Source organism: Pan troglodytes, chromosome 4 (genome assembly GCF_028858775.2).
Source record: "Pan troglodytes isolate AG18354 chromosome 4, NHGRI_mPanTro3-v2.0_pri, whole genome shotgun sequence".
Classification (NCBI taxonomy): domain Eukaryota; kingdom Metazoa; phylum Chordata; class Mammalia; order Primates; family Hominidae; genus Pan; species Pan troglodytes.
In genome coordinates, this window is record NC_072402.2 from 53268214 (window position 1) to 53284733 (window position 16520).

At 42.1% G+C, this 16520-nt stretch overlaps 1 protein-coding gene and 1 pseudogene across 2 annotated transcripts in view; both read right to left on the bottom strand.

The window, feature by feature from the left end:
• ZSWIM6 (zinc finger SWIM-type containing 6) overlaps positions 1-16281 on the bottom strand; it is a 211061-nt gene extending 194780 nt beyond the window's left edge. Inside the window, exon 1 of one of the 2 annotated variants that reach the window (XM_024353416.3) lies at positions 15611-16281. In XM_024353416.3, the coding sequence (XP_024209184.2) occupies positions 15611-16265 (655 nt within the window). In that variant the 5' untranslated portion in view covers positions 16266-16281. The remainder of the gene's footprint in view (positions 1-15610) is intronic. The other variant, XM_024353417.3, reaches the window with a different exon arrangement.
• On the bottom strand, positions 691-1559 carry LOC134810076 (ATP-dependent RNA helicase DDX25-like; annotated as a pseudogene).
• Positions 16282-16520: the final 239 nt, after the last annotated feature.

Genomic DNA, 16520 nt, shown 5'->3' on the forward strand with positions numbered 1-16520 from the left:
TTACATTCTGAACTATAATGTTTCCTATCTTTAACAGGAAGTATGAAGGGGGAAAATCAAGATGTGAAAAGTTTTTATACAAGAATATTAAATAAGCAGCCCAACGAAGTACAAATACCTGAATGGAGGTAGGGGTGAGAACTCTCTATATCTAAATATGGCTACATGAATTTTTTGGTTTTTCAGAGCTTAATCCACCATGGCTTAACCCACTACCACCAAGACTCATCCTACGTATGCTATTTTAAAAATACAAACTATATTCTTTTTTAAATCTTGCTTTTGTTTTTTGTTTTTTGTGTTTTTGAGACAGTCTCACTCTGTTGCCCAGGCTGTAGGGCAGTGGCATGATCTCAGCTCACTGCAAGCTCCACCTCCCAGGTTGACGCCACTTTCCTGCCTCAGCCTCCCGAGTAGCTGGGACTACAGGCGCCCGCCACCACACCCGGCTAACTTTTTGTGTTTTTAGTAGAGACAGGGTTTCACCATGTTAGCCAGGATGGTCTCAATCTCCTAACCTCGTGATCCACCCGCCTCAGCCTCCCAAAGTGCTGGGATTACAGGCGTGAGCCACCATGCCCAGCCCAAATCTTGCTTTTTTTTAATTCAAAAAGATCACATGCTTAACATCAACTTGGTTTCAAAAATACTTCAGGTCTTAAAACCAAGGGTACTATGACACTTATTTTGCCGTTTGTGAGTTTCATGTCGAAAAGTGGACGTTTTCAGCATGAAAACTTATCTTCAAAACTCACCAGGACATTCTATCATAAATTAGGATATTTTCACAAACAATACAGTTTTCTCTTTAATATTCTATATATTCCATTTCTTCCACGTCTTTGTGGTCCAGATGCTTAAAGTTGAAGTGGTCCTGGATTTTCATAAGCATGCACAGCTTATTTGTTTCAATAATGTTGTAGGTGAGGCCTTTTTCTCCTAGAGCTGTCCTGTGCCCCCTATGCACTAGAGGTAGGTCTCATAGTCTGGCTCCTCTGCTTGGTTTACAGGGAGATCCAAGTTCACAACAATGGTGACTTGCTTCACATCAATCCCTCCAGTGCAAACATTTGTTGTTATGAGAAACTTCTCATCCTGAAACTTCCAAATGAAGGAAACTCACTGCTCCATGGTCAGCTCTCCACTTAACAAAGACACCTGGTGGCCAGCCTGCATCATCTCCATGATCAACCACTTGGCATTTCAAAGAGTCTGACAGAAGATGATGGCCTAGCCAATGGTGATGCCACCATAAATGTTGCACAGAGCTTGGTATTTGTCTTTCCTGTTCTTGCACAACACGTAATACTGCCAGATGTTGTTCAAGGTCAGCTCCTCTTTGCATAACTTGGTAATTTAGGGATGGGTACAATTCACTCAGCAAAATGCCACATGGAGTAGCTATGAGCTACTGAAACAAATTCATACCCAATTACATAACAGTAAATTTTGAATAAACTCATAGTTACTAGCTATTATATCACTAATTGTTGTCTAACACATCTAAAATATAAACTACAAAAAATTTTAATAAAAACAGTGAAAACCTTGAATGAAACTTGAATCTGTACTTCTTTAAAAAATTCATCCATTTTAAAATAAAAGTACTTTGCTACAAATTGTTAAAATGAATAGAGTATTTTAACGGCTTTTTCCCCCACAGTAGTAGTCATTATTGAAAGCAAAAATGCAATACAATCCAGGCCTTTGGAATTTCCTGCTATTTATGAAACAGCTTAAACAAAATGCCTCTTTAATAAGTTGCTAAGGGAGATCCATGAAAACTGCAAAGAAAATGCTCTGACAAGTTCTAATAAGGAAAGTCATCTGAGCACTTTGCTTATAAAAACTCTAAACAGCACTAATCAAAGTACCTACTGGGCTTTGGTTTTAATAAGGCATGTTAAGCTAAAGCTCACATCAATTTACATGACTCACCTAAACAAAACGTAAATTGCATTAAAGATACAAAAGGTAGTCTCTTACCCACTAACATCCAGTACTTTACAATGTTCTATGCATCATATTAAATTATACATATACACATATCTAGAGAGATACATTGATATCAATAGGTCAGTTGACAATCTATCTCCAGGCCACTTTTGCATTATCTACTATAACCTCTAACTACAGAAAGATTACACTATGATATAGTTCAATGAACTTGATATTCTATCCCCAAGATATTCACTATGTTTCCTAATAATTCAGCAAACTACCCAACTTGCTCTCATCCAAAATGTAAGAATCTGTTTTAAGATTTAAGAATGTGGGCCAGGCACGGTGGCTACCGCCTATAATTCCAGCACTTTGGGAGGCAGAGATGGGTGGATCACCTGAGGTCAGGAGTTCGAGACCAGCCTGGCCAACATGGTGAAACCCCGTCTCTACTAAAAAAAAACACACAAAAATTAGCTGGGCGTGGTGATGGGCGCCTGTAATCCCAGCTACTCGGGAGGCTGAGGCAGGAGAATCACTTGAACCCAGGAGGCAGAGGTTGCAGTGAGCTGAGATCGCGCCACTGCACTCCAGTCTGGGCCACAGAGCGACACTCTGTTTCAAAAAAAAAAAAAAAAAGATGTAAGAATGTAAATAAACTCTAAAACATCTGCCTTCTGTTGTGTACTAGACCAAGCAATTCACCTTTCACTAAATCCCTCAACATAAGCTTTCTTATTTCCATAAGAGTAAATTCAGCAGAATTCATCCAATAACTACCTTAAAGATAATGTGAAGAAAATCAATTTGATTCCATTTCTAGTTATTTGGGCCAATTAGTTTGTGTTACCTTAAGAAGGGTGTCAGATCATTGTACTACTAAACGTTATCCTGCCATCTGATGGATTTAAGAACATTACACCACTACTCACTGGATAAGCAAATAATCATCAGCGTTTCCATTTGTATTCAGTGTAGCTCATGGTACAACACAAATCATCCCCAACATGCCCTCAGCTTTTCTATGTACCTTTACAGAAAGAATACAATTACTATTCTTACTAAAGTCCCTTCCAAAGATACAAATTCACCTTGTGACATTTTTCTTTCCAAAATTACTCAAGAACAAATACAACAAATTTACAGATAGCCACATTCTTAAATTCATATATGCATCCAAAAACTTTAAACTCAATTTGCAAACACAATCTACATAACACTGGCTCTAGGGTGTATAGAATCTAGACCCAGATACTAATATTTCAACTAAAACATAGCTGCTCCCTACAAAAATGAACAGTAAGTTTTAAATATATTACTAGAGTATTAACCAAATCTAAACACACACAAATGAGTTAGCCAAGAGAACAGGGATAACTGTAGGAAAAACAGTATGTGTTTCTTTTTAATGTCTGATGGCACCTATAATTATATAAACTAATTCAGACTCCACAACTTCAACAGCTACAGCAATTTTAAGAACCCCCGAGGCATAGTAAATAAATCAGGCAAATTTCACACCTCTTGGTGGCACCGCAAAATGAAAAGTATTGAGCTGGATTACACGTCTGACCTGACAAGACAATTCTTAAATCTTTCTCCTACCTAAAATAAACTATACATTACATGTTCCAAGATTTATGTATGGCTACTATTAAAGATCAATCACTTCTAAAAACATGTACATCCTATTTCAGAAAAAATAAAAGCAAATAGAGTACCACAGCACAGAATATGTCTGAAATTTAGTTTTGTTTGATATCTGAAAGTTAAGTTTTTGATATTTACCAGCAGTCCCACAACGTGCTGACCCTGTGCTGTCGTGGCCTGGTGCCAGCCTGATGTAGGGCCATGCTAAAAATAGCAGCTAAGCAGCAGCTGTAACACATAGGTCCTTCTGACCTCAACTTTATTTCCCTAAAGGGTGATTGGAGGAAGAGGGGGACAACTGGAGGGAATGAGGGAAATGGAATATACTCTCAGTAGGTATTACTTATCTCTTCTGATTTGTCTTCTTTTCTACCACATACTCCTTTCTCCTCCCTTCCTTCACCCCATCCCCAAGAAAGGAAAGGACAGAGGAAGAGAAGAAAGAAAATGAGGGATGAAAGGAAAGAAAGAAAGAACAAACTGGAGCTGTGAGGCAAGTTGGGTTCACAGTCTTCCGCACTTGCTGCCCTCAAATCTCACTTGATTCTACCCTGCCATCATCACAAAGCAGCCATTGGTCATTTCACTCATCAGCTTCACCACTGTCTAAAGAAAAGTATAAACCACAATCGTGAAAAGACTGGCTAGTTCACTGGGCTGAAGGTATTACCAGACAAAAATTACACAAGTGATATTTGGAGGAAGAAGGGAAGAAGAACTGTAAAAATGGCATCAAGAATACAAAATCCTGGCCAGGCACAGTGGCTCACACCTGTAATCCCAACACTCTGGGAGGCCAAGGCGGATGGATCACCTGAGGGCAAGAGTTCCAGACCAGCCTGGCCAACATGGTGAAACCCCGTCTCTACTAAAAATACAAAAAATTAGCCAGGCGTGGAGGCACGTGCCTGTAATCCCAGCTTCTCAGGAGGCTGAGGCAAAAGAATCACTTTAGCCCAGGAAGTGGAGATTGGAGACTGCAGTGAGCCAAGATTGCACCACTGCACTCCAGCCTGGGTGACAAGAGAGACACTCTGTCTCACCAAAAAAAAAAAAAAGTCCAAAGTGCTAAGGATAAGGAAACTTGCAGAACACTAAAAAACAAAGTCATAAAGGAACAGGGCTAACATATTACATATTTAAAAGTTTGCTCACATAAAACAACTAGATTACAAACATGATATTTGGGTTTTAGAATCTTATTTTATGACAAGTACTTATTATAAAAATCACGACAATATTCTTTGTAGAAATGAGTTAATAGAAAAGGTAGCAGCAGGAGTAAAGGTTCAGCATGACCAGGCCTCTACCAACAAAGACCAACAGCCACACCAGAAAAGACTCCAGGTATGCCCCTTATACCTAAATTACAGAATCCCTACACAGTACTATAGTCATAAAAATGCTAGTAACTGTCAGCAAACATTTATCACATACAACCTGGCGTATACAAAATTCTAATCTGTACTGATTGTAATTACGTAAGAGAATTTAAAACTTGCTTTTGTGGACTTATTCTACATGGTATCTTCTCATGTATATTTTCTCTATAAAATCTTCCAACATTAGAGATCTGATACCAACTAACAATGAAAAATACTTTAAGTAAACAGACTCTCAAGTAAGGCAGGAATAGGGAACCAGTCACCTGAGTTTTAAGCACATTAATTCACTAAATGAGCTTCCAATGTATCTGATCAGCTTATTCAGTTAGTAAGAGTTTAAATGTACTGACAGGTTCTACTGCATCCTTCCAATTAACATCAGCGTTCAGGAATTGCACAGAGAAAACTCTATCTTTCAAAGAATGTCAAATCTCTTTACCAGCAACAAGAAATAATATAATTGTAACATTTTAAAAGGACCTTAAAATGAGATATTTAATTTCTCAAATATACTTTGAAAACCTAACTTTGCTGCATATATACGATTAGATCTAACCTGCAAGTTAATTTCTCTTTCAAAACTTAACATCTCATGGAAGATGATCAAAATCACCCAACACAACCATCCTCCAAAGCTGAAATTCATTCCTAAAAGACATTTTTTTTAATGTAGTAGTTTTTCAAGTAAAATTTTAGAGTTCTGGAGATTATTTGCGTAACAATGTAAATGTACTTAACACTGCTGAACCACACACACAAAAATGGTTAAGATGATCAATATTATAGTATGTCCATTTTAAGACAACCAAAATTTTTTTAAATCCTAATATGTGTAAATATCCTTATGATTTTTAAATAAATCCTCTCAATTGGAAAAAAATAACATTTTAAAATGATGCCTTTGATCACAATTTAAAATCCAGGCCACTGTGAAAGTCACTCTAGAAAGTAGCAACACACTGTAAAGCTAAACCTTCTGGAATAGGTAATGATGATGCATCATGGACAGTATTGCTTGAGCACCAACCAAAGAGGCTGCATGTGTCTGGCTCTGTTTTTAACAGCAATAAAAGTTATTTCTACTTTTTTCCCTGTGTTTCGGTTTCCTCATCTGTAAAACGGAAACAATAATGGTCCCTAACTCATATGGCTGTTAAGAAATACATAAAGGAAATGAGGGAAGTGGAATACACTCTCAGAAGGTCTTACTCACTTCTTCTGATTATATTCCAGGGCAGTATTTGGCACCTGGTTAAGTGCTATGAAATGTTAGTTGTTATTACTCTTACTATTAGTAAATGTTGTAGAAGTGTTAAAGAGTCTCACCATAAATCACATCCAGCTGGTTCAGTGAAGAACTGCCCCAAGTCATACAAAAGGCTTTAAAGGCCGGGTGTGGTGACTCACATCTGAATCCTAGCATTTTAGGAGGCCGAGGTGGGTGGATCACTTGAGGTCAGGAGTGCAAGACTAGCCTGGCCAACATGGTGAAACCCCAACCCTACTAAAAATACAAAAGTTAGCCAGGCATCATGGCGCATGTCTGTAATCCCAGCTACTCAGGAGGCTGAGGCAAGAGAATCACTTGAACCCAGGAGGCAGAGGCTGCAGTAAGCTGAGATTGCACCACTGCACACCAGCCTGGGCAACAAAGGGAGACCCCATCTCAAAAAAAAAAAAAAAAAGGTTACAGAGAGTACTACAGTTTGGAGATCACATCATTTATGTGAAAGAAGTACATATATGTATAGGTACATCCCGAAGGATTATGTGTATACTATTTACCGGTGAAGGAGGAGGAGGCACGTTGACAAAAACAATAAATTATATTTTAAAAACCTGGTCAAATACAAACAATACTGGAGAAGTTTTCATACATACACTAAGTTGAGAGCAAACTTCTGTTGTTCTGTATCAGCACTTCAAACTTTCAGCAAATTCTTTATTATATGGGTATACATATACATTCATGTAACAGCAAGTCCTCCACTTAATGCCATCAATAGGTTCTCGGAAAATGACTGTAATCAAAATGACATATTACAAAACCAATTTATCATAGGCTAATTGACATAAACAGTAATTTCCTATGGCATATTTCTGGTCACAAAAACATCACCAAACTTCTAAATAAAGACCACAACACTTCTAATATTAAACATTGAAATGAATGTGAGATGTACATACATTTTATGACGATTAATAAAAACAAGGTAATTCTTCACCCATTTATTCCAGTTCAAGGTAGCAGGTGGCCAGAGCCTGTCCCAGCAGCTCAGGGAGAAAGGCAGGAACCCACCCTGGATGGGATGCCACCCCCATTGTAGGGCACACTCACACACACCCACACTCATTCAGACTGGGGCCATTTAGATGGGACAATTTGCCTTAAGGTGCACATCTTTGGGATGTAGGAGGAAACCAGAGTACCCAAAGAAAACCCACGAAGACATAGGCCGACCATGCAAACTCCACCCAAGATAATGGCCCTGGCCAGAATTGACTTTTTTATTTTCTCATCAATGACATAGTGACACAATGTTATTCAAGGACTTGCTGTATAATCACACAGCTGTAATACAGTTTTGTAGTTAACAATCCTTTTTCTGAACTTTAATCTCAAACATTACTACGATTTCCAAATATCCACAAATGTTTTACACTAGCATGAACTGAGCATGCTAGAACCACTACTGCACTGCAGCCATTAGAATTTAGCCTGAAACTAAAATGCTATCTAGGAATACATTTATTAACATTCAATAAATGTTAGCCAAATAACCTCTCCAAAGAGTTCAAGTTACATTCAAGAATATGCTTGTTTTGATTTCAGAGACTACCAAACTAAGACACGGCCCAAACAGTAGGAAAAATAAGCAACACGGCTTTGCCATTTCCTATGCCACTCTAAACAATTTACTCAACATGTTTGGGCCTCAGTTTTCTTACCAGGAAAATGGGAAAAACTGAAATTGAAGTTATCTTTTTATCTCTAAAATCTCCATAGCTCCACTAGTAGATAACAACTATAATGCAAGAGTATTTTATTTACAAAAATACCTTTCCTCTTTCAGCATATTTTAAGAAGAAATGAACTGTGGATCTGTACAGAGGGGTCACTGAAATATGCATGTGGTTACAACATTCAAATTATACCTGGGTTAATTTGTCTCCTTTTCTGTTCACCTGTGGACATCATCACATATATATATATATTTGTAGACATATATACACACATACATTAGCTGACACAAAATTAGTTAAGCGAATTCCGCAGACATAAAACATTTAGCATACTCAAGCAACAGTTTACTATCAGCTGAAAGTCAATCTTTCTATCAGCTGAAAGTTCAAAATGACAAGGAATTTTGCACCGTATTGTCTCTGAAGCTTGCTTTAGGGATCTTTTCTAGATGAAAAAAAATAAGGAAGTGTCCTATTTTTAAAGAACTGAAAAGCAAGTACAAAGCATATTCTTAGAGGAACACAGGGCACTGAAAGCAAAAACTGAAAAGACAACCAGGTTTTTATCTAACAGACACACTTTACTTTTGAGATCTGGGTAGGATTGACAAACAAAACGTCTCTTCACAAGGCAAGACTCAGTAACACTTTTCTCCAAATTATCATTTGATACTGATTTTTTCAAAGCACATGCACTTAAAGAGGGAAACAGTTCGTGGTTTTGAATTTAAAGTAATCCCCAAATATTTACGTGTTAAAAAATTAATAAATCACAAAAACTAAATTAGCCTTTTTGTTGTGACAAAGCACTATTTTAAAAATTATACCACAGTAATTTGAAAGGTAGCTAAAAACGGTTTTGTGGGTTTCATACTGTTTACTACCTTTTTAAAAAGACCTGCCTATAACCCGCTTTGTTTCTAAGATATTTATAGTTACCTATAATCTTTCATTTTTAGGATATTTGTGCTCTTAAATATAACAGTTTAAGTCAACAACAGTTTGAGTTTAATGATTGCCCCATAAAAATTTCTAACACTGAGTTTGTTTTATCATATGTATATGTAAGTAAGCTTCTTAAAATAAAGGTACCAAATTTATTTTGCCTCAGTGAAGAAAATTTACAGTCTAACACAAAAAAATATAAAGCATGTGGAAATAGTACAGATTCAGTCATGTGATTTTTTTTTTGAGACAGGTTCTCGCTCTGTCACCCAGGCTGGAGTACAGTGGTACAATCTCGGCTCACTGCAGCCTGCAGCCTCCACTTCCCAGGTTCAAGCGATTCTCCCACCTCAGCCTCCTGAGCTGGGATTACAGCGGTGTACCACTACGCCCGGCTAATTTTTGCATTTTAGTAGAGATAGGGTTTCAACATGTTGCCCAGGCTGGTCTCATGTGATTTTTCAAAGGGACAACTGTTATAAAACAAAACATGTCATTCCTACACTGCCTATTACTGAACACATTACTAGCTGAAATCACACATTCTTAACTAAACCGTGAATATGAGTGTAAGCAGAAAGAGATGCTGGTCCGTATCTTTCCATATGAAACATTCATAGGGTTAGAATTGAGACAGCAATTGATTATCCATTGTGGAAAAAAAAGAGGCCCAGGATAAAAATCTTAAAAATCAGTGAGGACATACTTACAACAATAATGACTTAAACTGTTCAATTAATTGCAATAATTCTATTAAAGGACATGTTCCAAGGGCATCCTGATGTTTCTAAAAAGGCAGGCATCAGTCTCACAACCGCAAAACAGATGAAACTCAATGCAAAGTGGAAAAAAAATAATGAGGATAGCCTTTTCAATCCAAGGGTGTACTTGTAACACAACTGAGTTGCAAGAAATTAAAGACTTTAAAAAGAATGAAAATGTTTGCTTAACCCAAATCCGCCATTTTCACCTTCCATTATTGTCACTGTCTCTTGAACATTTTAGATTTTCTCAATGGAGCAATATTATCCTTCAGAGAACTAAGTATGATAACAAATTCCAAGTATTCCTAAAACTGAAAATTTAACTTCCTTCAGAACAACACTAAGGACCTATCAAATACTGAAATACTTTCAAAAATCACTTACATAAATCAAACATCTCAACTCGCACAAAAGAACAATAAAAAATACCTATGCAACTGGTTTCAAAATGTATTGTGTATTTATTAATCAAAAGGCAGAAAAAGGGTAGGATCTGACATAAAATTATTCTATATTAACCTTGAAAAAGCATTCAATGAAATATACTATCAATAAACAAGCATCCAATTTTCAATGTGCATTCAGAATCGTCTTTATTTAGTGATCTCTAGTCTGTAAAGAAAAATCAAAATATTCCAAAACCAATAAATTATCTGACTGAAATTTGTACCCATCTTAATTCTAATAATGTTCTTTTACTGCTTTGCCACCCCCACAAAAAAAAAAAAAACACACAAAACTTTAAGTTATGAATCTGAAAAGAGTGTAAGAATGTGTTTACCAGAATGTTAAGTGGAATGCTGGGCGATATTCTTTTCTCCCAAAAGTAAATAGAAAAATAGGCCATTTAAAAGGCCATTCCTTTTAAAATGTATCTCCTTCCTTCAGAAAGGACCTTCACACACACTCAAGCACACACACACACACATATGCGAACACACCAAAACAAATAATATAAATTAAAAACTCAAGGATAATTTTTGTAAGTTTCTTTATTACAAAAATATATGCCTCTAGTTTTAAGAAAAACCCAACCATAAAATAGGTATAAAGTAAAAAGTTAAAGTCCCCCCCAAAAACCTTGACCATTCACTTAACTGCTTTTCTCGAAAAATACCCATACTTCCAAGATTGCTTGTGTAGCCTTACAGATGTTTTTATGCATCTATATGCAAGTATTTCTGTTTTAAATACAAATTGCAGCATACTATATGAAGTTTTTAACTTGTTTTAAAATATTCTGGTCATCTTTCCTTGTCAGTATATATAAATCTAATTCATCTTTTCATAGTTGCATAGTATTCCACTGAGTATTTCTTAGGCACTTCCCTTCTGTAGAAATTTAGGTTAACTCCAGCTTTTTACTCTTGCAAACCACACTGCAATGAGCATCACTATACAGAATATCATTATACACTAATATCAGTATTATCTATAGGATAAATTCCTTAGACAGAAAAAGATGGTGTCAAGCAGCAGCGTAGGCAGAATCCTTTTTCCCAAATCTCTTCAACCAATTCTGGGTATTGTCTTTTTAGTCTTCACCAATGTGGTAGAAGAAAATGGCATCTCATTTTTATTTGCATCTCGTTTTTTTTGTTTTTGTTTTTTTTTTTGGGGGGGGGGGACGGAGTCTCGCTCTGTCACCCAGGCTGAAGCGCAGTGGTGCAATCTCTGCTCACTGTAACATCTGCTTCCGGGGTTCAAACGATTCTCCTGCCCCAGCCTCCCGAGTGGCTGGGATTACAGACGCCCGCAACCGCTCTGGCTAATTTTTGTATTTTTAGTAGAGATGAGGTTTCGCCCTGTTGGCCAGGCTGGTCTCTAACCCCTGACCTCAGGTGATCCACCCACTTTGGCCTCCCAAAGTGCTGGGATTACAGGCATGAGCCATCACGCCCAGCCTATTTGCATCTCTTTATGTAAGAATGAAGATGAGTATGTTTACTGGCCATCTACATGTCTTCCTCTCTAAAATGTGCTGCCCATTTTCCTATTGGGTTATCCATCTCTCTTCTTGACAATTTTTGTAAGTTTTCTACCAACCTTTGGTGCAATGTGCTGTAAATATTTGGCCCAATTAACTGCTAAATTTGATTTGTAGTGTTTTCAGCCCTACAGAAACTTTTTGATTTTTTTTTCCTCTTGAGACAGAGTCTCAGTCTGTTGCGCAGGCTGGAGTGTGCAATGATGCGATCTCAGTTCACTGCAACCTCCGCTTCCCGGGTTCAAGCCATTCTTCTGCCTCAGCTTCCCAAGTAGCTGAGATTACAGGCATGTGCCACGATGCCTAATTTTTGTATTTTTTGGTAGAGACGAAGATTTGCCATGTTGGCCAGGCTGCTCTCGAACTCCTGACCTCAAATGATCCACCCACCTCAGCTTCCCAAAGTGCTGGGATTACAAGCGTGACTCACTGAGCCCGGCCCTTTTTGATTTTTATCCAATTAAATTTATCTATCTTTTCCAAGTTTGAGTTTCAGGTCATACCAGGGAAGCTCTTCGCCAGACAATAACTTGGGGAAATTTTTTTTTTATGTAACTTCTAAATCATTACTTAAATGATGTCGATAATACTTATATACCAGCACCTATAGAGGCAGCTCCCTTCCAATATCAATATCAATTTTTTTTTTCTTTTTTGAGATGGAGTCTTACTCCGTCACCCAGGCTGGAGTGCAATGGTACGATCTTAGCTCACCGCAACCTCTGCCTCCTGGGCTCAAGTGATCCTTCCACCTCAGCCTCCCAAGTAGCTGGGACCACAGATGCGTACCACCATGCCTGGCTAAGTTCTTCTATTTTTGGTAGGGACAGGGTTTCACCATGTTGCCCAGTCTGGTCTAGAACTTCTGAGCTCAAGCGATCCACCCACCTCAACCTCCCAAAGTTCGGGGATTACAGGTGTGAGCCACCGTGCCCGGCAATATAAATTACTTAACAAAAATAAGCCAACTACTCTTTCTCTAAAACTTTCCTATAATCAACTGATGAGCAAGCTCTGTGCCAATTAAATATTGCTTACAACTACTATAACAAAGGTTTAATTTTTTCCCTTAAATTTCTCTTTAAAATATAGAAGTTGAGAAACAGTAACTACCAATAGGTTTAATTTCTAACAAACCCCTCAATCCTTAAACTATCAACAGCATAAATGTAAAATAAAGTCCAACAACTAGATTTTCCCTATTGTAGCTATAATTTAGTCATCTCTACAAAAGTCAATGAATACTTTCTGTACACTTGTAATTTTGCAATACCAGAAAACTGCTTTATGGTGCTATCAACAAAGTATTCTGTTCTTTTCCATTTTAAGAAACTGAAACAAAAGCGTTCTACCTCAAATCAAAATTATAAAATAAGCCTTTCAAGTTAGCATATCAATTCAAACCACTACTTCAAGCTAAATTAAATGGTTAATCTAGCCACCCTCTCTCTGTTCCCCATAAAGGGAGGTGGGGGGAACCCTGATCATAAGTGTTCTATCTCTCAGTGCCAGCTGCCAGGCATTTAACAGCCTTCCATCTCTAAAGCTGACTGGCACAACAAGTAATACAACTTCGAAGTTAAGGCAAATGGCAGACCTCAGAGGCGAAAAAAGAATATTTTCCACAATTTGTATAGCACTTGTTTAGCACGTATGTGTTTCTGAAGTGGTGGTCAACTCTTCAAACTACACGAGAAACATCACACCACTTCACGTCAACCACTGCCAATTCCATTCAGTGGCCTCCTTCCCCTTTGGGGACTATTCAAAAAGTTACTATTTTCTTTTACAACTACTCACCCAGGCCTCTTCCACTGATGAAAGCAGGCAAAGCCCACGCTGTGTGTCTGTCTCCTAGAGAAGATTGCCTCTTTTATTTATCGCCCCTTGGCTTTATTTTCACAGTGAATTCCTGCCTTAAATGCAATCAGCCAAGAAACCCTCCCTATGCACTCTCCTGTCATTCCTCATTGCTTGCAAGCGGAGTCAAGCACAGGGAGAGGGAGGGGGGAAAAAAAAAAAAAAAAAACCCTCAACATTGCCAGCCAAGCCATAAAAATTCGCAGACTCTAGTTTGTTATACTGAGAAGCCACAGATGTGCTTCCATCCATCGCTAACCGGCAGGAAACAAACAAACAAACAAAAAAAGGTATAACTTGGAAGAATGTTAATTAGATTTGTTTTAAGGAAAAAAGGATAGATGAATAGCCGCCTCAAAAGCTAAACCCCCTCTAGACAGAAGGAAAGAGTGCCCAACATAGAAAAGGCAACACTGGGGGCTGCCTTTGGAAATAAATGACCATGCAGAAAATCACGTTTGCAGATGGCATTAGAATTCAAATTAACCAGACAGGATTAAAACAAATCTTAATTCTTTCTTGGGGCCCCTATCCAGACCCCCACCCCACTTCCAAAGAAAAGAAGGATAAAAGGAACTGACTACAGAAAAAGGATTAAGTTAACAATCAAAGAGATAGAGATGCGTCCAAATCTATCCCCATTCATTCGGTGCCGGGTTCACCATGCTACAATTTCAAGTACACTAACATGGGAGGGGGTCAGAAAATATGCCATTTGCAATCAGGAGGGAAAAATGGGAAGTTTCACTACAGCATTGTTCTTTTCAGTCTGGCTCAAACATTCCCATCTCTATGGCTGAAAAAGATCTGGACAGGGGAAAAAGAACATTTTAGGGGAGAGGGAACAGGAGACACTTTTAAACTAAGGTATTTGAGAAAACTCTCAGGATCTGTCAGAGAAAGGAAGGCTGTGCAGCTCTAAATCACAAGTCCTTCTCTCGCCTTTGTCAAATATATTCTACTTTACAAGCCCTGAAAAGAAATAAAGAGACTCTTTTGTTTGGTTTCTCCTTTTCGGAGGGTGACAGAAAACTGAAAGGGGCACAAATAAACCTGAAAATGAGAACAAAGTGCTGGGTCGTGCCGGGCTACCGCGCCGCGGGGACGCGGGAGCGGCCGCCGAGCCCTCTGCCTCGCGCTCCTGCAGCCCGCTCGCCCCTTTGGCTGCGAGCGGCAAATCCGCAACTGCCGACCGCGGCTCGCCCGGGGCACCACGACCTGACCACACAGCGCAAACAAAACTCGGGCGGCGGGACACAAGGGCTGCGCCGCGGCCCGCACAGGGGTGTCTGGAGGCAGCTTCAAAGAAAAGGGAAGCGCTAGCAGCTCCTCCTCGGACTCGCGCCCTTTAATTAGTGAGCGTCCTACGGGCGAGATGTCCCTCCGGAGACGGAGTCCGGTCCGCCGCCACCTCTCCTCTGCGCCGCTTGGAGACTGAGGAGGCGCAAAGAAAAGGACATTTAAACCCCGGGCGGCCAGTGGAGCTCGCCCGGGCCAGACGCCACAGCGACCCGGGAGCGCCGCGGCCGCTCGCCCGTCGGAGCCCTAGGAGGAGCGGCGGCCGAGCGGCTTTAAGTGTATTCCCCTCCCCTCAAATCGCGTGGGGCGGGGGCCAGAAAGAAAAAGGAGCGAGCGACAGGCAGTGGGAGAGGGGGGGAGCGCCGAACGGCCGGGCCGCGGCCGGCATTGTCTGCGGCCCGCGCCCCCTCCCCCGCCCCGCACAGCCCCGCCACACACACCCTCGCGGGAGGCCGGCCGTCCGCCCGCGCCTTTGTCCACATCCACCCCCGAAACCGGCGAACAGCCCTCCAGGATGTGCTCCCCGGAGGAGGGCGGGGAGGGGAGCGCGGGCCGGGGGCGCGGAGCCCACGGAGGGGCGCGTCCTGCTGATTCATTTCCCACTCGCGCTGGCCCGTCCGGGGCGACGGGGGGCAGGGAAGGGAGGGAGGAAATGGGCGCTCCGCTCAGGAGGACCGTCCGGGCCAGGGAGGACACCCGCAGGGGTGCGGGCGCGCGCGGAACTAGGGGCTGTCCGCAGGAGAGAAGCGGGCACCCCCCCCCCAATCCAGGGACTGACGGACGGACAGACGGCTCCCGGCTGCCCCGTGACTCACCGACTTGCAGGACGTTGTCTACGCAGCCGCTTTCCAACAGCGCGATGCCCCGGCGGAAAGGCAGCCGCGTCTCGTCGCCGCCGTCCGCCGCCCCGGCAGCCCCCACCGACGGGGCCCCGGCCCCCGCGGCGGCGGCGGCGGCGGCGGCGGCGGCAGCGGCGGCGGCGGCCGAGGTTGCGGCCAGGGAAGACGAGGAGCCGCCGCCGCCCGCGCCGCCGCCCGCGCCGCCGGGGCCGCCGCTGTCGTCGCCGGGGCCGCCCGCGGCGCCGCCGCTGGTGTTGAAGGACGAGTACATGCAGATCTCCCGCTCGCTGCGGGGGAAGGACCAATAGACTATGCGGCGCTGCACCGGCTCCGGGATGCGCTCAAAGCGCTCCTCCACGCGCTGGAACGGCCACTTCTCCGCCACCCTGCGCGCCGCGATGTCCAGCAGCGACTCGGGGCTCTGGGTCTTGCCCGGCGGCAGCAACCCCAGCGCCGCGCCGCCCCCGCACGCCGCCGCCGCCGCCGCGCCACCCGCCCGCGGGCCCGGCCGACAGGCAGAGCTGTAGCCGCCACCCGCGCCGCCGCCGCCGCTGCTGCCCCCGCCGCCGCCGCCGCCCGGCCGGCAGCAAAGCCGTTTCGCGGGAGGAGGCTGCTGTCCGCGCTCCGCCATGACCGCGCCGCTTCTAACCCGACAGCGGAAGTGCCGGGACCCTATAAACGGCACTAGGAAGCGCGACACGCACACGCCGTCGCGACGCCACGATGCCATCTAGGGCCCGCCGCTCCTTGTATGGGCACAAGAGGTGGGGCCTCCGCTGTGACGCAGAGGCTGGGGCGGGGCTCCGATGGGGGAACCTAGGGCCGGGGGCGGGGCCTATGCAAATCGCTGGGCTGAAACATAAATAGAGCGCCTGGCGGACACGGG